Genomic DNA, 21,903 nt, shown 5'->3' with positions numbered 1-21,903 from the left:
ATGATACAGTTTGTGTATATGCTGTGATCATTTTTACATATGGGTTGAGAAGTTCTGCAAGGCATGCCAAATTAATAGTGTTGTGAAATGTGAAATAAAAAGGAATCACTTATGTCAAGGGATTTTAACATGGAGCTGGGAGGCTATTAATTAGCGGACCTCCTGGACTTTCCCATCATGTGAAACCATGAACTTTTTTTTTTCTAACATCTTTATTGAAGTATAATTGCTTTACATTGTTGTGTTAGTTGCTGCTGTGTAACAAAGTGAATCAGTTATACATATACATATATCCCCATATCCCCTCCCTCTTGCGTCTCCCTCCCACCCTCCCTATTCCACGACTCTAGGTGGTCACTAAGCACCAAGCTGATCTCCCTGTGCTATGCGGCTGCTTCCCACTAGCTATCTATTTTACCTTTGGTAGTGTATATATGTCCATGCCACTCTCTCATTACATCCCAGCTTACCCTATCCCCTCCCCGTGTCCTCAAGTCCATTCTCTACGTCTGCGTCTTTATTCCTGTCCTGCCCCTAGGTTCTTCAGAACCATTTTTTTTTTCTTAGATTCCATATATATGTGTTAGCATACAGTATTTGTTTTTCTCTTTCTGACTTACTTCACCCTGTATGACAGACTCTAGGTCCATCCACCTCATTACAAATAACTCAATTTCGTTTCTTTTTAGAAACCATGAACTTTTGATCTGGGCCAACCTGCAAATATTCCAAGGACACTGCAAAAACGCCTGCAACTTGCCACAATAATGGGCTTATACCTCCCTCTAGTGATACGCTTAGCACTCAACCCTGTTCAGCAAAGACTAGCTTCTGCAGTCAACTCCAATCAAAATTCCTTGTAACGCAAACCCCCCTTTGCCTTTAAAATCTCCTGACTTTTATTCCCCAGCTGGACACCTTTTGGGTTGTCACTTGAATGTGTGTCCGCAATTGCAAATCTTTGATCCCAAGCAAATGTGTCATGCTTGACTAGTGCCGCTCAGGTTTACTTAGGTCCACAGTATGAACGACAGACTTCATTATCTAATTTTATGTACTTATTCTCTTAGCCAATAATGAAGAACACAGGGATATTTAGTTGCATATAAATCCCTTTTAAATTTTTTATTCCAAAATCTTATTGACTTGATTTTTCTTACTTGAAAATTCTTCCAAGATTTTTATAAAAAAAACAACAAGAAGAAGAAGTAGGACTGTGGCTACTTTCAGCATTTTCACAACTGGAGTCCTTTTTTGCTAATCCTGTATCAACATTTATGTTAAGAAATGAGAGTTAAATCAGAATTTTGTAAAGGTTATACATAAAGGCTTTGCTGGGTCTACTTTGATGTGTTTTTAATTTGTACTTCCCTCAAGGACAAGGTGCATTAATGCCCTGGGGATTTTCACATCACAAACCGGCAGCGAGGGGAACTACATTACCCAGAACGCTGTGCGGACTGGTCTTGTTCTCCCCTCCAATGAAGGCAACAAATTAGGGCCCTTCCGGATTGTGAAATAACCAGGGGCGGGACTTCCGGCGTCTTTCTGATGGCGGTCGTTTGGCTGCTTTTGCTACCGTCTGCAGGACCTGAGGCTCTAGGTCACTCGGTGGAGCGGAGCTTAGAGAAACTGGAAGGAGCCCGAGGGGGCGCCGTCCACACTGCCCAGGAGTGAGTGGGTTGCGGAACCCGCTTCCGGGATTTTCGGCCTAGGTCTCCGCCATTATCCCGCGCGACTCCTGGCACCACCGCGCCCAGAGGGTCCTATGTCAACCAACGCGGTGCAGGACCCGGCCCAGGTGACTGTTCCGACCCCCGACCCAAATCCTCAAGCCCCCAGGGAGAATCTCCTGCTCAGGGCACTGGGGTTCAGTCCCCCGCTTCCAGAACTTTAGGTGTGCGTGTGTGGTGGTCCCATTTCTGACAGGCTGTGTGACGAAGTGTGGAGCGTGTTAAAGGCTGTGGCCTTGGCCCGTGCAAAGCCTTGGAGGTGCTCAAGGGCCGGGAGCATTCGGGAGTCCAGGACTTAGGTTGTCACCACATGGACATCAGTCCTCCAGTGACCTCCCACAGGGCAGGAGGTTCTTTCTGCAGGGACAGGGCATTTAAGGAGGAGTCAACAGTCTGCGTCAACTAACCCAACAGTCAGCATTCTGGGAACCATGGAGGGTTGTGAATAAATCAGGACGACCCTCTTGAGTTTTAAAGTATTTCAAAGGCTGCTCAGGGGAGAACAGACTGGGGAGGGGGAGCTGAGGGTGAAGGCAGGGAGACCTGGGAGAGCCTAGCGCATTCCACTCCAAAGAGTAAGGTGGCTTCTGGACCTGAGTGGTGCCTATGGAAGTTGCTGACCTGAAACAAACAGCCTGCACGCTATTTCACTTGCAAAGATGGGAGGTTTTGTTTATTTTTTTTGTTTTTTGTTTCCAGAATCATCAGGGAATTGCAATTGGGGTGTGCAACCAAGGTGAGCTAAGACTTTTATAGAGATTAAAGAAGGAAGTTAGAAGGGCTATAGTCACCAAAGAGTCCATGGCTTTTCATTGGCCAAGTCCTTCCCAGGAAAGAAGAGAGTCTTTCTTCTTCCTTTTGGATACTGTTATTGTCTCAGGTCAGTGAGGGCTCCCCCTTCTGGTGTGCCAACTTTAATTGAGGTTTCTGATTATTAATTTTTTTACAAAGGAATTTAAGTAATAAGATTCTCAGTAAACCTTAAAGATAATTGGTAGGATTTCCTGGTGCTGTGAATGTGGCTCCGAGCTAAAGGACAGACTACAGTACAATAAAGGTTTTCTTTTGGCAGAGCATCTGGGAAGACTTGAGACCAGACTGATGTGAGAAGTCAGTTTTAGGGAGAGATTAAAAGCTGGATTCGGGACATGCTGTTTCTGAGATCCCAAAGTTGAGGTAACAATAGGAGCTGCTGGAATCTGTCATCTGGAATTGGGGGAGGAGGTCACTGGTGGACTGATGTGCATGTGGTGACAGCCTAAGTCCTGGACTCTGGCCATGTCTGGACTAAAATTTAGGAGGGAAAGTCTTGTCACTTTTCTGTGCAAGGGGACCTCAGATGAAAGTAGAGAGACCTGGGGCTGGAGGGCAGGGCAGAGTAGGTGGGACTTTCTGAGGCTGCCTGAAGATGGGAGGGTCCTGTGATTCCAGGGCTTTCTGGGGAAGCAAGGGTATAAGGAGTAAGGAGCCTTGCCTGGGATGGAGATGGAGAAGGAGGTGTGACGTGTAGCTTCACTGCTCAGAACACTCAGCCGACTGTCTATTCCTTGTGGAGCCAGAAAAAGGTCAGCCAGGGTGGTGGAGCAGCTCAGGCCCACTCAAGGGCACACGTACCTCAGCTCTCCCAGGAAACTACAAGGTTAAAAATGTATAGATTTAACAAGTTAATCTTGTGTAAACAAGTAATAACTGCTTAAAATGAGAATATATGTTTGTGCTATAATAATATACATATGTTTAGGTTTTGTTTTGGGCTCTTCACCTAGAGCTCTGAACCCCTTGGAATTTCCTGGATTTAGGATTGGTTTTTGTTACTCACAACTAGCCTCTTTAATCACACAGGAGTTTGACTTAGCGTGAGTCCCCTAGATAACCTCAGGATTGGACTGGTGACCAGGAAAATAAGGTGAATAGAAGGTTAAATTTTCATCCCCACATGGGACCTCCCAAGGATCTGGGAGGAGCTGGAGATTAGGTATAAAAACTGCTGAACAATGAAATTCAAGGTTCCTTCAGATTGGTGAACACATTGAAATGGTGGAAGTGCTGGGAGTGTGACATGTACTGAAAGGGCCTGGAAACCCCCTGCTGCCCTCCATCCCCCCCCCCCCCCCGAACTAGATGTCGCTTCCATTTGACTGTTCCTAAGTTGTATACGTTACAGTAATCCAGAAAAAGTAAGAAAAGTGTTTTCCTAACTTCATGGGTCATTTCAGCAAATTATCAAAACCGAGAAAGGATTCATGGGAAACCCTGAATTTGTAGCCAAGTGGGACAGAAGTCCTGGTAGGCTGGGGACCAGGGGTCGGAACTGGCTTCTCAAAAGAGGGCAGTTTATGGGCCTGATGCCTTAAACATGTGGATTCTGTCACTAATTTCAGGTAGTGTAATAATAGGAATGAATTATAGGGCACCAGGGTGGTGTCATAAAATTAGATAATTGGTGGTTAAAAAAGATACTTTGTTTCAGTAAGCCTTGAAAGACATGTAAGAAAAACCTAATTTTCAAAAACGTTTATAGAAATCTTAATCCTGTGTTCTGTAATAGCTGAATCTTAGCATGGGAGAGGTAATAATGCATTTGGTATGTACACTTTATGAGATAGACTTCCTAAGTGTTGCCGTTTACATGAAGACACTAAGACTCAAAGAAGGTGAGTCTTTTTTTTTTTTTTTTTTGCCATGCCCCGCGGCATGTGGGATCTTAGTTCCCCAACCAGGGATGGCACCTGGGCCCCCTGCAGTGGAAGCTTGAAGTCTTAACCACTGGACCGCCAGGGAACTCCCAAGAACGTTGAGTCTTTGTCTAAGCCTTTCGAGTTGTCAAGCTATAGCTTTGAGGACTGAGGATCTGAGGTCAGCCTCAGATGACTCATGACCAGGAAAAGGGAAGAAACAGCTCAGCCTTTACATCCTCACCATAATCACCTTTACCTCAGATCCTCCCTCTTTTCACAGGTTCCCATGGTAGCAGCAGCATTTATGGTCCCTGGACAGGTAAGTGGAAGAAGCCCCAGTACCTACCGAGACATCTTCGCTACCCCTGGTCCTGACACACAGATATAGGAGACAGTGTTCTCCCGGGATTGTGGATCCTTAGGTCTATGCCCGGGTGTCATCTCAGGCACAGGACCATTAATCAAAGCCAGAAGTTGTACAAAGGTGTTCCAGTGGAGGTCAAGTGGTGACATGTCCTTGGGCACAGCTTGGAGATGAGATTGAGAGGGGAGTGTTCAGGGAACTGCAGGACCCATGACATGGGCTGATAAAGACTGAGGGCATGAGTCATTCCTGGGATGGCAGCCTGAGGAGCTGGGCCTCTCCTGAGGGGGCAGGTCCATGCCACGTTGGCTGCAGAGGAGGGAAGTGATCTGATGCTGGGTCTGAACAGGCTGCTCTGCCTGCCGAGAGGAAGAAGACGGGGTGAGGGTGGAGCCGGGAGCCCAGTGGAGGGCACAGTCCTGTTGAATGTTGATTGTGACTGGATCCTGGCAATGGCTCTGTAGCAGGAGAAGAGGTGAGTCTCCGAATCTCATTTGTGGTAGAGCTGATTTTCTGCTGTACAGGATGAGAGAGAGTAGGCTGACATGACCCCAGGATGTTTGCCTCTAGGTGACGGTGGGGACACCATGTCTGAGATAGGAAGTCAGAAGTAGGAGTAATGGACAGAAGGACTGTCCAGAGTTCTGTGTCCCCATGCTGAGTCTCAGATATGGCCGGGGTGTCTCGTGGGGGGTGTCAAGCGGGCCACTGGAGACACACACCTGGAGTGCAGGGAAGGTGGGGTTCAGGATTGAAGATACCCCTGACAGGTGGATAGCATGTGGACCAGGTCAGATTCCAGGCCCTCAGGTCATGTGTGGGTGACATGAAAGTTGTAGGGTGGGGAAGGTGTTCTCCGTGGACTGGCTCAGCTCCCTGGGCACGGGGACAGGGGTGGCTGTCATCACTAAGATGGATGAGGCAGTGCAGTGACCATGAGTGTGGGGGGGGTGGGAGTGGCCTCCGGGGAGGTCCTGGTTGTGGCACGGGATTCGAAGGGGTGGATAAGGTATGGATTGAGAGGCAAAGCAGGAATGGAGGTCAGATGACAGGGAGGTAAGGCCTGGGGCATTGTTTCCCCTCCACAGGCTCAAAGTCTTGTGATGACTGCTGTTGGAGCCTGAAGAGAGAGAGACTGGACGACAGATCAGCTGAGGGCAGATGAGTGCAGCTGGGACAGGGTCTTGGGCTGGGCCGCTGGGTGGGGGGCTGGGCTTGGAATGAGAGGAGCAGAGAGAGGAAGGAGTAAGAGGTGCGGGGTCAGCACGTGGGACAATGGAGGACGAGGGCTCCGGGCATCTGACCCCGCACGATGTCTGGGTGCTGACGTGGGAACACGGAGCAGGGCCAGGTAGGGGGACCGAAAGCAGTGCTGGGACCGCCTGTAGCAGCAGGTCCCGCAGAGGCCTGGGGAAGCACCGCATGCTGGGTGGCACGTGGGGAACACGGTGAGGTGCCGAAAGCCTGGGGCCGAGGTGGTGGCGTGGGGTGGGTTGAGGGTCATGGTCGGGCACGTGAGGGAGTTGTGACCCTGCAGGGCTGGGCAATGGAGAGGGAGGGAGTGTGAGCATGGACTCAGGGCCCTTGTCCCCAGGCTTTACTCCAGGGGGCTGAGCACAAGTGTCATTGTATATGGTGTGATCTGTGTGATCTCAGGAGAGTCGACTCTGAGGAGAGTGGCTGGGGGTCTGTGTGGCAGCCCCAGAGCGTCTTGTGAGACTGCTTGTCTCCCTCTCTAACTGAATGACGTAACCCTAGCAGGTCCTTGTGGCATCAGGACCTAGTGTGTCCTCTGAGCTGGGTCACTGGGGTGGACGACCATGACCTGGGGGTCCTGGTTGCAGAGGCTGCTGTGAATTCACTTGTCCCCCTCATGACAGGGCCATGTGATCTTTGAGGATGTGGCTGTGTCCTTCTCCCAGGAGGAATGGGGTCTCCTTAACGATGCTCAGAGACTCCTGTACTGTGACGTGATGCTGGAGAACCTGTCACTTATAGCCTCCCTGGGTAAGGACCCCTGTTCCCACACCATCGCCCCGTATGGGACTCCGCCCTTCTTTTTGCATGGCTCACTCCGTCCTTCGCAGCCTGGACCTTGGACACTGCTTACTTCCCTGATTCCCTGGCACTTGAGCTGCGTTCCCCCACTCTGCGTGTGTTCAGCCCTGTACCATAGGCCCTGAAGCCTTTCACAGAAGAGGCTTTGGTCTCAGAGGCTTGAAGCCTGCCCAACTGATGCCACTTAGCTTTGCCAGCGCTTGGTGTGTTGACTGTTCAGATGTGTGCAAGATCCGTGTCACACGTTCTAACCCCTTTTTTGCACTGCCTGTGTCAGGAATTACAGACACTTACATGGTCAGCATTTGTGGTCAACCCTAGATTATTTTTGCAAGACTCCTTAAGGTTCTTCTAGTGATACATTTTATTCCTGAAGCCTGTCATTGGTTGGTTCGCTCTGGGCCAGTGTCTTTCTCCTAATGGCCCTATTTTTCTCTGAGGATTTGATCTGGTAGGGTTCACAGTCACCCAGCCTGAGCTGAGGGATGGAGGCAACCCTGGGTGCCTGACGAGGTAGGCCCCTCTCTAGTCATAGGAGGAGGGTTAATTGCATCCTGAGCCTGGTGAGTAGGAGCTGTAGGAAGGCATGATATCATTGATGAGTTCTAATCCTACAGGGAAATGTCCTTTGCTCTCTCCTCTTTCAACGTCAAGACTCATCATGCTCATACTTCATTTCTTTCTTCCACTTCTCCCCATTTCGACACTTTGCCCACTTTTCATTTCTAATGTGATTTCTGACTCCTGTTTCCACCTTAGTGTCCTCCACACCTCTCCTTTCCCCCTCTCTGCACTGTTCTCCAATTTTATGTATTTTGCATATTGTATATGCATATCCTTAATGTATCATGAGAGGTACATGTTTACTTATATTGTCTTTGAACACTGATAGTCAGGTGTAATTGCATTTTCCTGGATTGAGACATGCATTCTCCAAAGCTGACACTTGTCACCACCAGAAAGTCCTGCTGAAAGCCATTGGCCGAGGAGTGGGTTGTTCTAGCCTCTCCTCCCGCCACAGTGCCACATCCTGGTATCCTGTGTTCTTGCTGGTTTGAGACATTTCCTGTTCTGCGATCATCAGAGGCCTAGTATTGCACAGTATCCCCTTCTATCACTGGACCCTTCCTCCCTTGTTTTATTAACAAACCCATGGGCTTATTCCTACATGTTTCATGCACAGATTTGTAGTGGGCTCCTGACCTACCAGCGTCTCCATACAGTTTATCAGCATTTTTGTGCTTTCAGGGTGTTGGCGTGCAGTAGGTACTGAGGAGGCCACTTCTGAACAATGTGTTTCTGTAGAACAAGTGACACAAGACAGGAATCCAAATCCAGACCTATCTATCCTGAAGACTCTTACTTCAGATACGGGTACCCTGGTAGAGAAAGACGTTTTGTACCTGGCTGAGCACCAAGGAGTGCATCCTGGGCTGAAACCATCCTCTTCTGGGGCTTGTGGGAAAATGTTCACTTCTCATCTACAACAGCACCAGAAGCAGCCCAGTGGAGAGAAACACCTCAGAAGGGAAGAGAATGGGGCCTTGCTTGTGACAAGCTGCAAAGTCTTTTTACCCGACAATATGTTCACATGCGGAGAGGTTGAGAAGGCTTTCCTAGGCAGCTTGGGCTTTCCCCAGCACCAGCCCTCCCACGATGGACAGCATCCACGTAGAAGCAGGCAGAGCAGGGAGGTCTCTCACCCTGGGCAAGGGCATTATGAGTGCAGCGAATGTGGCAAAGCCTTCAGTAAGAAGTATAAATTCACGGAGCACCTGAGAGTTCACACTGGAGAAAAACCTTATGGGTGCAGCGACTGCGGGAAGTTCTTCAGACTCAGGGGGGGTCTTTCTCATCATCGGAGAGTTCACACAGGAGAAAAGCCTTTTGACTGCAGTAAATGTGGCAAAGTCTTCATCTACAAATGTAAACTTGTTCAGCACCAAAGAGTCCACACTGGAGAAAGACCCTATGAGTGTAACGAATGTGGGAAAGCCTATGCCCGCAAGGATTCACTTGTCCAGCACCAAAAGGTCCACACTGGAGAGAAACCTCATAAATGCAGTGAATGTGGGAAGCTCTTCCTTTACAGAAATAAACTTCTTGTGCACCAGAGGATCCATACTGGAGAAAAGCCTTTCAAGTGCACCAAATGTGGGAAGTCCTTCAGTTATAAAACCAGTCTTATTATCCACCAGAGAACCCACACTGGAGAAAGACCTCATATGTGCAGTGAGTGTGGGAAAGCCTATGTCAACAAAAAAAGTCTTATTGTACACCAGAGAATTCACAATGGAGAAAAAGTTTATGGGTGTAAGAAATGTGGGAACTTCTTTATAAGCAGCTTTGCCCTCAATAAACACCAGAGTGTTCACACTGCACAAAGGCGTTATGAGTGCAGCGAATGTGGGAAAGCTTTCAAGAGGAAAATCAGACTTGCTGAGCACCAGAGAATCCACACTGGAGAAAGACCCTATGAGTGTAATGAATGTGGGAAAGCCTTCAAGCTAAAGAATACACTTGTTAGCCACCGAAATGTCCACAGTAGAACAAAGCCTTTTCAGTGCAGTGAATGTGGGAAGCCCTACAGTAACAAAACAAGTCTTGCTGTCCACCAGAGAATCCACACTGGAGTAAAGCCTTTTCAGTGCAATGAATGTGGGAAGCCTTACAGTTACAGAACAAGTCTTATTGTCCACCAGAGAATCCACACCGGAGAAAGGCCTTATGAGTGTAGTTCTTTGTATGTAGCTCCAAGCTCATAAAAAAGAGGAAAGTTCACACTGGAGAAATGCCTTCTGGACTTAAGTGTTCCTTCACTTGAGTTAATATCTAGCACCACAACTCCTGTGTTGTAGAGTAGGTGAATGTTTAACTTATGTGGGGTCAGTCAAACTTTTTAAAGTGGTAGTATCCTTTTACAGTCTCGCCAGAAACACCAGAACACAAGTTCCCATTCTTTCCATTCTTACCAACACTTGGTATGTGCAGGCTTTCTGATTTTTGTGACATCATAGGTGTATAGTGGTATCGAGTGATTTTAATTTGCATTTCCCTAATGACATGATGCTGAGTGGTCTTCCATGTGTTAATTTCCAGCCATATATTGTTATTGAAATTTCTATTCATCTGATTTGTTAATTACTGACTTTTGACATTTCTTCATGAATTATTAAGGTCCTCTAATGGAAATACTTAGCAATACATTCTTCCAGAATTGGTCTTTTCAATCACTTTTCCAGAGAAAAAGTTCTTAATTTTAGTGTAGTCTAATTTGTCCATTCTTATACTTTTTCCCTTGTTTCTTCCTGTAACTTTTATGGTTTAGAGTTTTTATTGATGTAAATGAATCATTTTCAATTACTTGTGGGAGTTATTTTTTAAAATATAGATACCCAATTGCTGCAGTGATACTGATTTTAAAAATTATACCTTTTCCCCTGAATTGCTTTCGTATCTTCATCGAAGGTCAGTCATTTATGTACATGTTTATTTCTGGAATTTCTATTCTGTTGCATTTATCTACTTTATTTGTGCCAGTATTTTCATCTATTAACTAATTTGTTTTTATAGTATGTCTTGAAAACAAGGTTGTATACTCCTTTGACTTTCTTTTTTTTTTCATTCATTATAACCTTTCTTGGTTCTTTGCCTTTCCATATGAAATTTAGAATCCACTTTTCAGTTTATACAGCACAAAAATCCTACTAGGAATTTCACTGGGATTGTATTTAGTCTTCAATTTATTTTTATTTTTTGGCTGTTCCACACAGCTTATGGGATCTTAGTTCCCTGATCAACAATTGAACCTGGGCCAGGGCAGTGAAAGCGCTGAGTCCTAACTACTGGACCTCCAGAGAATTCTCCTAATCTTCAATTTAGAAAGAAATACAGAGTGTCCCAATCCATAAACATGATACATCTCCTTTTATGTAGATCTTATTTAGTTTTGATGGAAATGTTTTTAGACTTTTTTATAGGTCTTGCATATGTATTTTCTACATCTGATAATATTATGAATGGGAATTAAAATGTTTTTTTCCTTTGTGAAATGTTCAATGCTAGTACACCAACAGATATCAAATTACGGATAGAAGTGAGCCTTCTTAATCCTACAACATCTACAAAGAGCTAATAGAAATACTATACCTTTGAACCATTATTAAACTATTGCCATTAGAATAAAAGGAGGACAGCTGCTGATTGTTCTCTTATTCAGTATCATCCTGGAGTTCCAATTTCATTCAATACAAAAAAAAAAAAACCGGCAAAATAATGAATATGTAGCAATTGGAAAGGAAGAAAGAAGCCACCTAAAATATGTCTTCAGTTTTAATCTTCACTATGAATGCAAATGTGGACACTCAGTGCCTTAACCCATAGTAAACTCACAATTTTTTCATCACCCATTCGCTGACCTTCTTACTTCCTTAGGACCCCATCACCTTCTATTACACTATGCAACTTAATATCATAGAAGAACTGCTTATTTTATTTTTCTATCAAATACAGAGTAAGTTCCAGTAGGAAAATATGTATTTACATGTTGTGCACTGATACATTCTGTATTCCTAGAAACAAGTCTGAAACACATATGGTACTTTATTATTTTTGGCCTCACTGCACAGCATGTGGGGTCTTAGTTCCTGCAACAGGGATCAAATCCTTGCCCCCTGAAATGGAAGCGCAGAGTCTTAACCACTAAAACGCCAGGCAAGTCCCCCATGTGGTACCTACTGACATCTTAAAATACAGAACAAAATGATAATGCACATTTAACATTCATTTGCACAACTGTGGGTATACTTTCTAACTTTCCTCACCCTTCCTTTTCCTTCAGTTTTACTACCATGAATGCTCTGAGTTATAGGAAGAAATTATGTTTTGTGAAAAGCCTTTAAATCTACTAAAAAATCCCCAGTAGGCATTTTAGTGGTTTCGTTCTTTCACTTATTAAATGTGAGCTGTTTTTTTTTCCCCCTCACATTCCACTGGGATTTTGATTATTTCAAAAACCAGTTTTCCACCATCAATTTCTGCCACTCCTCATGGATATCTCATTAAGCACTCTTATTATTATTATCTTTTAGTTTATTTCTTTTTGGCTGCGTTGGGTCTTCGTTGCTGTGCACAGGCTTTCTCTAGTTGCAGCCAGTGGGAGCTACTCTTCGTTGCAACGTGCGGGCTTCTCTTTGGGATGGCTTCTCTTGTTGTGGAGCAAGGGCTCTAGGTGCGTGGGCTTCAGTAGTTGTGGTGCATGGGCTTAGTTGCTCTGTGGCATGTGGGATCTTTCCGGACCAGGGCTCGAACCCATGTCCCCTGCGTTGGCAGGCGGATTCTTAATCACTGCGCCACCAGGGAAACTCTAAGTACTTCTGAAAGCTCTGGGTATTTACACAGTCTCAAGTGTTTTTCAGTTTGTCTCCTCTCCATATGCAGACACTGTCAGTGCACTTACAGGTGACGTAATCACTTCCAAGGAGCAGATGACATAGTGGGGTTCTAAACCTTTATCTCAGGCTTACGTGTCCCCATTGCACACTCAGATGCTGCCATGGCATCCTTGTTATGGGAGCAAATATACATTTGGTAAGTATCTCTTCAGGTATCTGACTCTTAGAAAACATTTATGTCAGGAAACTGAAAATTAACAATTCTTAAAATAGATTTCACTTCCTGAGGTCAAGACAATAAAAAAGGAACCACCTTAAATAGGTTATATAGGACTTCCCTGGTGGCGCAGTGGTTGAGCGTCCGCCTGCTGATGCAGGGGACACGGGTTCGTGCCCTGGTCTGGGAAGATCCCACATGCCGTGAAGCGGCTGGGTCTGTGAGCCATGGCCGCTGACCCTGTGCGTCCGGAGCCTGTGCTCCGCAACGGGAGAGGCCACACAGTGAGAGGCCTGCGTACCAGGAAAAAAAAAAAAAAAAAAAGTGATATAGACAGACATAAGAACAAAGCCATAAAAACAGTAAAGGCATTTGCTGAGGAAACCAGAGGCATGTTGCCCCTCATCAACGTCCATCAGGAGTGCCTGACACTTCCCCTCTCTCCTCAGTTGCATTGTTTTGAAACTTGTTTCACTGGCTTCTCACTAAACACACTGATCATAAACAGGGTTCACTGTAGAGGCTTCAAGATAAGGTAGTGAGTAATAAGGTGAAGAAGATGAGCTCCTACTCTGAGTAGATGCCTAGTGTCTGTGGTATCTGCTGATGAGGGGCATGTTGTGTCATGGAGACTTTAATGATGTGTCTCTAAATTTTTATCCTTGGCAGAAGGCTGTTCATTGCATCTCAAGTACCTGGATGTTCTCTTTATCATAGTAATAAACACTCTCTACCCTCCTAGGGCCTTGGCTTCCATTCCTCACCTATAAAAATGGATCCATTCTTCTGTCATCTGTATGTCTATCATCCACCTATACGTCTATCATCTATATATTTATCTCTATCATCTTTGCCTTATTGTGATTTCATCTCAATGACATGTCCCATTTGTAAGATAATTTTCTTAAACAGAAAATAAAAGTTTGGACCAGACATCCTCTTAGAAGAATGGAGTCACCCTGCACTCAGTGAGAACAGGGCATTTAATTTAGACGCTTGCTGTGTCTCTGCAGGACCTCTATGATCAGGGGAAGTTGTCAATCATTACTACCTGTGACTCACTGGAGGTCATTAAGAGTGGATTGATCCACAACCTCAGCAATGTCATGGTTGTTAGACTCTCAGATTTACCCACACTCCCAAATTTCCACGGGAAATTCTACTGGCGTATGTTTTTGTTATTTAACTTCATCTTGTGATTCTTATCAAGATTTCTGGTTCTTTCCTTTGTCCCTTATTTTGCTTCATTTTCTAGTTTTGTAACCTGTTTTCATCACACTGGTGATATTTTTTACTTCAACCTTAAATAGTATTATAAAAATAATGTTTACTATGAATATTTTGAATGAACCCACTGGTGTATAAAGTTAAACTGAATAATGACATTGATACACTACACTCCTCCTCCCTTACAAAGTCCGCATCCCAGAGAAGGAACACTTCACAATTGGTGAGGATCTCTCCAGACAGAAATGACAACTTCATACAAATATTCGATAAGATCTCGGAGAACACCCCCTAACCAATGGACCACCAGGGAATTCCCTCCCTTGGATTTTTTAAATTGAAATATTTATTGTGAAAATCAGTGATTCACATGCAAGGGTAAGAATGCAGAGAGGGAGTTCCCTGGTGGTCTAGTGGTTAAGATTTGGCGCTTTCACTGCCGTGACCCAGGTTCAATCCCGGGTTGGGGAACTGTGATCCTGCACACATTGTGGCACAGAAAGGAGAGGACAAAGGAAAGGAAAGGGAAACAAAGGGAAAGGGAAGGGAAGGAATCAGAGAGATCCTGTGTGTACTTCACCCAGTTTCCCCAATAGTAAGACGATATTATATCACAACAACGATGTTGATATTGATACTATCACCTGATCTTATTCAGATTCCTCTAGTTATACTTGTACTCAGGTGTGTGGTTTTATCCCTCTTTTTTAAAAAATTTTTATTTTATATTGGGGTATAGTTGATATCCCTCTGGGTTAAGCCACTTTCTTTATCCTGGATATACCATCAAGGCAACACACAATCTCTCTCAGTTTTTCTTCCATTTTACTTTTGATGTTAATGGATTTAAAAATTCCATTTTGATTAAGTATTGTTTGTTTAAACTTTATGGAAAATACTTAAATTTGTACAAATTCAAAACTACAACACAAGAAAATTTCATCACTTTCATTCCTGTCCTTCCAATCTGTTAAATCTCTGTCCCTATATTTATACTCTTCTACTTGACTCAAAAAACATGGTATATTTTATACACTGTTCTGGACCATAGTTTTTCACTTAAGAATACATCCTGGTAAGGGAACTCTTGACACTGTTGGTGAAAATGTAAATTGTTGCAGCCACTGTGGGAAACAGTATGATGGTTTCTCAAAAAAACTAAACAGAACTACCATATGATCCACCAATTCCACTCCTGGGTATATATCTGAAAAAAACCAAAAACACTAATTCAGAAAGATACATGCACCCCAATATTCATAGCAGCATTATTTACAATTACCAAGATATGGAAGCCACCTAAGTGTCCATGAAGAGATGAATGGGTAAAGATGTGTGTGTGTGTGTGTGTGTGTGTGTGTGTGTGTGTGTGTGTGTCACACAGCCATAAAAAAGAATGAAAATTTGCCATTTGCAGCTACATGGATGGACTTGGAGGGCATTATGCTAAGTGAAATAAGTCAGACAGAGAAAGACAAATACTGTATGATATCACTCATATATAGAATCTAAAAAATAAACTAATGAATAAGACAAAAACAGCCTCACAGATAAAGAGAACAAACTAGTGGTTACTGGAAGGAAGAGGGAGGGGCAAAATAGGGATAGTGGATTAAGAGGTACAAACTACTATGTATAAAATAAATAAGCTACAAGGATATATTGTACAAGAGAGAATACAGCCAACATTTTATAATAACTAAATGGAGTATAACCTTTAAAATTGTGAATCACTATGTTGTACACCTGAAACATATAATTTTGTACATTATCTCTCTCTCTCTCTCTCTCTCTCTCTCTCTCTCTCTCTCTCTCGAGAGAGAGAGAGAGAGAGAGAGAGAGAGAGAGAGAGAGAGAGAGAGAGAGAGAGAGAGAGATCCTGGAGAAAACTTCACAGAGTCAGTTCTACAGCAATGCATTGTATGTGTTCCTGAAAACCACCAAGTTATGCAGAAACCAATAGAAAATCACAAGGCCTATTGAGACCCTTGAAATACCTTCAGTAAAACATAAAAAATAAAATGGAAGCCTAATATATGTGGTAGCACAGTTTGACACGTTAAAAGTTTGAGAAACAAAAAAAAATACCGTAACGAATATGGTCCTTGACCTTCATTCTATTGTTGGCACACGTGTAATTACAAACACTGGGCCCTGTAATAATTTATTTAGATAGTCCCCATCATTTCTGTTTAGTCAGTCTCTGTCTTCCCTGTAACATTTTATGGGGCATATTCTATCCTAACCATAAATATGTCACTTCAGACTTTGAAATTAACTACCCTCAGGTATCTCCATATTCTGGTGTACATGGCCACAGCAAGAATTTCTGTGCTGTCTGTGCTGTCAAGGTATGATTTTAAGGTCTGAGAAAACTAAATAGGACTCTCCGTATATCGCTGTCCAAGTATATACTGTCCAAGTGTACTGTTGATTGTTCCAAGTAAAGACAAACAAGGATTGGCTTTCTGGATCCACTGGCATAACAAAGAAAGCACCACATAAATCAGCCATGTGAAAACCTTGCTGTCTGTGGGAACTGCAAATAAAGGAGTATGGGAATTAACGACTACTGGATGGTGGGATATGACTATATTATTGATGGCTCTTTAATACTGGACAAAATGCCTCTTCCATTAGGTTTTCTAACTGGGACAAAGGGGGTATTGCAAGGACTGGTGGAAGGAATCACTAGACCTTGTTTAATATAGTCTTTTACGGTATGTTGAATTCCTTTTATAGGTTCCTGTTTGAGGAGATATTACTTGATGTTGGGGAGGGGTTAAGATGAGTCTACACCCATTTTGATTGGGGTTGCTGAATGAATTTTCCCTCTATCCACAGAGATTTGGGACCGTAGTGTTTGTACAAGTTCATCCGTTCTTGGGGTTATGATTGATGTGAGAAAAATGATGGCAGCTTCACATGCAGGGCCTAAATTTGTGTCATCAGGGCCTTGTTGATTGGAATGTTCTTCCAGATTTAAAACATTTCCCCCTTTTGTGAGGAGGAAACGTGCATTATGGGCCTCTAAGAGGTCTCTTCTGAGGATGTGTACAGGAGTGGAAGAAGGAGAAAGGAATGTGTCTCTGTGACAGGGCCAAGTTGGAATGGAGTGGGTTGAGATTTAAAAACAGTCACAGGGTGCTTAGAAACTCCCACCATTGAAATTGTTTTAGTACTCCACAGAAGAGAATGTTTCATAGTGGTGGGATTGAGAACAGAAAGAGTGGTACCCCGTATGAATTAAAGCTCTGTCTGTTCTCAAACAATGGTGAATTCAATTTCTCAAGAGTGTTAGTGAGAAGAAAGGGAGAAACCCCAGGTATTTTCTTGGAGCAGCCCTAGGCGAGACATAAAGGAAGTTGCATAGGACCTTTGTGTGGAGAAGGGCTAGCAGGATTTTGTTTTCTCTCTGAGTGACTTTCTGAATTTATAGCAAGCTCTTTTAAAATTCCCAGGCTTTTTTTGCAATAATAGCAAAGGTACCTTTGAAGGTCTTCTGCGTTGGAGGGTCTTTCATTGTAAGGTTGGAGGCGTGTTGGCCTTTTTTGGCCAGTCAGTTGCTGAAGCTGTAAACTCATTATTTGAGTAGGCTTCTTCTTGGCTATTTTTGTGTGGTCTTGGACAGCTGCTGTGCCAAACTGCATAAATCATGCGCATCCATGACTGCCCAGTTTCACTGATGCCTTTTAACTAAAGTGGCAAGTTCTTAATCTAAACCATTCATGAGTTGGTATTAACATCTTCCATCCCTGAATACTGTTTGAAAGTTTTTTGAAATCTTTCAAAGAATTCAAGTACAGGTTCCTTAGGTTTTGAGTACACAGTTGGGTATGTTTCAATCAATAATATTTGGGGAAACTTCTGGAATAACCAGTAAAGGGCTTTGGCTAAGTCTTTGGCCCTATCTTGATCTTCAGCTGTTTTCTTTTGGAAGTCTTCTATAGGTTTTTCCAATCCATCTTATTAAGCCATTCTTTTGCTCTGCCTTCCCCTACCAGCATGTGTGTAAGTTGATAAGGATCAGAATAGCTTGGTTCATAGATTTGTATAACAAGATTAAATTGTTTGGCAAAGGAAATGAGGTCCAAAAAGGATCACAGAATTCTTTAGCTATAGCCCTAAGTTAACGTTTACTCCATGGGACAAAGACAATAAAGAGTTCAGGTGGACTTCATTTTAATAGGGGCTGCCAGGACATGGGGGTTGAGTGGGGTTTAGGCTCAGGAGTGTTAACTGATGGAGGAGGAGGAGGAGGGTATCTGGTGGAGAAAGAGAAAAGAGGGGGTAAGTTAAATTAAAAGGGAGTTTGGAAAGAGGTAGGTGAAGGAATGGAGGAGAAGTTGCAGAACTGAGAGGGGAATAGAAGTGGGGTAAAGAATTTCATGATTTCTTAAGTTTAGAAACAGTCTGAGTCAATTTTTAATTACAGCTTGGAGGGAAGCAATTTCCTCAGTATTATGTTTAGAGGCCTCTAAATATCAATTAAAACATGCTTTCCGGGACCTCCCTCGTGGCACACTGGTTAAGAATCTGCCTGCCAATGCAGGGGACATGGGTTTGATCCCTGGTCCGGGAAGACCCCACATGCCACGAATCAAGTAAGCCCATGCGCCACAATTACTGATCCAGCATTCTGCAACTACTGAAGCCCACGCTCTGAAACAAGAGAAGGCACCAAATGAGAAGCCCGTGCACCACAATGAAGAGTAGCCCCCACTCATCGCAACTAGAGAAAGCCTGTGCACAGCAATGAAGACCCAATGCAGCTATAAATAATAAATTTTTAAAAATATGCTTTCCATTAGTTTTTGTGTTTCCGGTAATTTTTTCTAGGCATGCATGAAGATTGACAAATTTGGGAATTTCAAAAGCTCCCCATTTTGGCCAGGGCAATTTTAAATCGTACCAGGTTAAATGGACCCATCTAGATAGGTCATTACAGGATGAGGGCCCATAGGTGTTAAACACAAAGCTGACAGGGTTTTGTTTTGTTTTGAATGAGAACTTCGCATTATTCTGAGAACTCATCAAAATCAAAAGAAACCTCAAACCCGAATCTCCTACCAAGTGGCACAGATTAAAGCAAAATAAAACAAACAAACAAAAAAACTCCACTCCCAAAAGGGAGGACTAAAGTCAACACTAAGAGACACCCAATTTTATTTATGATCTAAACCTTGACCAAATGAGAGTTTTGGGTTCAGGAGGACTCTCTGCAGTCTTTATGTGAGTGAAAAGATGGCTAAACGCGGGGCTTCCCTGGTGGCGCAGTGGTTGAGAGTCTGCCTGCCGATGCAGGGGACACGGGTTTGTGCCCCAGTCCGGGAAGATTCTACATGCCGTGGAGCGGCTAGGCCCATGAGCCATGGCCGCTGAGCCTGTGCGTCCGGAGCCTGTGCTCCGCAATGGGAGAGGCCATAACAGTGAGAGGCCCGCGTACCGGGGGGAAAAAAAAAAAAAAAAAAAAAGATGGCTAAACGCAATGGGTCCATGTAGGTACTGAATGCCAACACCAAGTCTGAAGAAGTGCTGGAGGTCACACTGGGTAATGCCAACTACACCAAGCAATGTTAACTTAAATTTCAGAAATGGAGACCTTATTGAAATAAAGAGGCATTTATTTGTGGTTTATTAGACTACAGCCTGGGAGACACAGGTTCAAGAAGCACCTGAACTATGTTCCTCTGGATTACAAAATGGAGGAAGCTTATACAGGCAAAAAACTGCAAGGGCACAGTTAGTTACATATGTTGTTTGTAAGGAATTATTTAGAGATGGCAAGAAGAGTGCTTGCTAAACAAGCATTGGTTGGGGTCTGAAGTTCTTGCGCTGACAAAGGGGAACCTTGAGACCATAAGGTTACACCTGGCAGATGTTCTAAATATAGCTGTAGGTGTCCTAGGGTTTGGTACTTCACAGAAAGTTCAAGTTCTCAGTGGTACAGGGATGTGTCTGACACCAGAACCTCAACAGTCTTCCCAATCCGTTTTGTACACCTGAACTATAATTACTCCTTTATGATTCCAATGTTTCCTCACTTTGCAATTGGGATGCCTTTTATTTTTCTTGCCTAGCTGCTGTCGCTAGGACTTCTATGAATGGTGGTGGAGGCACATCCTTCAAGGACTGAGGTTTAAGCCACTGGGGCCACGTACCTATCTCTCCTATCCATGAGCCTTGGAACTGTTCCCTAGTTTCCGCACACTGGTAGAAAGGTGCCCCACCCTGTCCCATACTCTCACATCTCAACGTGCTCATGGTATCCATTACAGGAGTGCAAAATCACATTGTTTTAAATGGAGTTCACATGATGTAGCCTTGAAATAAGGGGAAATCAGAACATGTGAAGTTATCTTTGCCATTTGCAAAGGGCAGGGTGACTTTGAGATAGATGTGTGCCTCTGTGAGCCTGGCGCTGCCTTCCAGCAGGGCAGGGATTTCAACACTCACACAGTTTGTGATTATCTGTGCTGAGATTCTCCTATTTGGGGATCCAAAAGGAGGGTAGAATCCCACACCTGATTTAAACCAAATTGAAAACAAATTCATTTTTCCTTAACAGTGTTCCTTCTCAGGTACAGACTTTTCCCATTCTGCACTCTCTCTGTGGCTTTTGGATTAAGAGACCTGACCCACATCAAGCATTTGTTCAATCGCTATGGAAGGCAGTGCCCATTGATTAATATTGTGTTATTGCTACATTAAGTGAAAAGCTACTGTCTGTGCTGCCTACATAAATACTGCCCATTGTCATGCACAACCCATTGACAACATGCAGAAGTAGTCATTTTTTTGTGGAAGTGGGTCTAGTGGTGAAGGGTTGTGCTCAGAGCAGAGGACAGAAGTCAGGAAGACATGTATACCAAAGTCAAATCCTTCAAGGACTTTGGGGAAACCCCTTCTTATACTTGTTTAAGATCTATACACTTTTGGTCTCTTTTTCATGTATCTATATTCACTGAGCACCTAGCACAATGCCTGGCCCATACTAGGTGTTCAATAAATATCTACTGAATGAATGAATGCCCTCATTCAAGCAAGGTGAATATATATTATTTTATGGGTACTTAGAAATTATATAATGTTCTTTAAATCTTTATAAAGGCTAATAGGCTCAGTCTTTTATTTGTGGGTATGAAGTGGCAAATTTGGGAAAGAGAAAATAGCAACATGTTTAGGCTGTTTTCAGTGGGTGCAGCCTCTGTGTATAATGAACCGCCCCCCACCAGTGATTCATAATGAATGATCAAACTTACCCTAGTAATTTAGCCCTGTGAGAAAGACAGCCATTGCCCAGACATCAATGCACATGACTGTACCACCACTGCCCTCTATCTTATTCATTCTAAATGTCTGGACACAACAAGGGGAGAAGCATTAGAAACAGTGATCAGCACAATGAGAAATTTCGTCTCGGGTAGGTTACACCCCAGATCTTCTCTTTCCCACAAACCTAATACTACAAGCAACTTCTTAGAAAATATTTGGACATAAAGGTAAAAGTCCAACAAATTATTTGTTCAAAAGCATTGGGAATGAAGCTATAATAAAAATTTTGTGGCCACAATACTAAAATGGACAGGAACACATGTTGTGCTCTATTTGTAACCATGGAGATCAGCTCCAGCCCAGATGGGGCTGATGTAGGCACTGCATCCCCACCTCAGGTGATCTTGTGGTATGGGGTACTCCCTCTCTTCAGCTCTGTGCAATCCAATTAACAAATACTGACCTGGCTCCAGCCAATCATGGCTGGATTGCCCACAAAGCCAGGTAAGCATTTGCTGGGGTGGAAGCAGGGACAGGGGAATGGGGCATTCAAGAAAGAATCAGGAAGGGAATTCCCTGGTGGTCCAGTGGTTAAGACTCCCCACTTCCACTGCAGGGGGCACAGGCTCGATCCCTGGTGGGAGAACTAAGATTCCACAAGCCATGTGGCATGGCTAAAAAAAAAAAAAAAAATCAGAAAATCTGTACCCATCATTTTATTTATGGAGTGCTTGCTATTGCCAGGCACTGCCCCTATCACTGGATAAACAGCAATCTTTCTCTCCCTCATGGAAATTACATTTTTGCATTAATTAAAAATTTATTTTCCAACAGAATATTGTTTTTGAATTATTTGGGAGGGTACCATAATCATTTTAGTATTGTAGCCATAAAATTTTTATTATAGCTTCATTCCCAGCATGAGGTAATGACTTTTACCTTTTTGTTTGTTAAATAT

At 43.7% G+C, this 21,903-nt stretch overlaps 2 protein-coding genes across 12 annotated transcripts in view; one reads left to right on the top strand and one right to left on the bottom strand.

Moving 5' to 3' along the window:
- The window catches only part of ZNF550 (zinc finger protein 550), a 59,388-nt gene that overhangs the window by 24,904 nt on the left and 12,581 nt on the right, over positions 1 to 21,903 (bottom strand). For 3 of the 4 annotated variants that reach the window (XR_010837868.1, XR_010837869.1, XR_010837870.1), the window contains one exon: positions 11,105 to 14,877. The exons of the other annotated variant lie outside the window; for it this stretch is intronic. The gene's annotated coding sequence lies outside the window, so the exon portion shown is untranslated. Of the gene's footprint in view, positions 1 to 11,104; positions 14,878 to 21,903 lie in introns of those variants that run through there. 4 annotated transcript variants of the gene reach the window in all.
- LOC131744801 (zinc finger protein 549-like) lies at positions 1,518 to 11,786 on the top strand. 8 transcript variants are annotated; one of them, XM_067019945.1, is made up of 7 exons: positions 1,537 to 1,801; positions 2,433 to 2,469; positions 2,806 to 2,909; positions 4,692 to 4,730; positions 5,864 to 5,932; positions 6,656 to 6,782; positions 8,082 to 11,078. In XM_067019945.1, the coding sequence occupies exons 6-7, from the start codon at positions 6,749 to 6,751 to the stop codon at positions 9,596 to 9,598; spliced, it is 1,551 nt and encodes a 516-aa protein (XP_066876046.1). In that variant the 5' UTR covers positions 1,537 to 1,801; positions 2,433 to 2,469; positions 2,806 to 2,909; positions 4,692 to 4,730; positions 5,864 to 5,932; positions 6,656 to 6,748; the 3' UTR covers positions 9,599 to 11,078. The 8 variants fall into 8 exon arrangements, with proteins under 8 accessions (XP_058900666.1, XP_066876042.1, XP_066876044.1 ...); XM_067019946.1 differs by having other exon boundaries at positions 2,433 to 2,613; XM_067019941.1 differs by lacking the exon at positions 5,864 to 5,932 and having other exon boundaries at positions 1,525 to 1,801.

The sequence above is a fragment of the Kogia breviceps genome, chromosome 18 (assembly GCF_026419965.1).
Source record: "Kogia breviceps isolate mKogBre1 chromosome 18, mKogBre1 haplotype 1, whole genome shotgun sequence".
NCBI lineage: Eukaryota > Metazoa > Chordata > Mammalia > Artiodactyla > Physeteridae > Kogia > Kogia breviceps.
The sequence above is the reverse complement of the archived record's forward strand: the minus strand, read 5'-3'. Positions and strand labels throughout refer to the sequence as shown.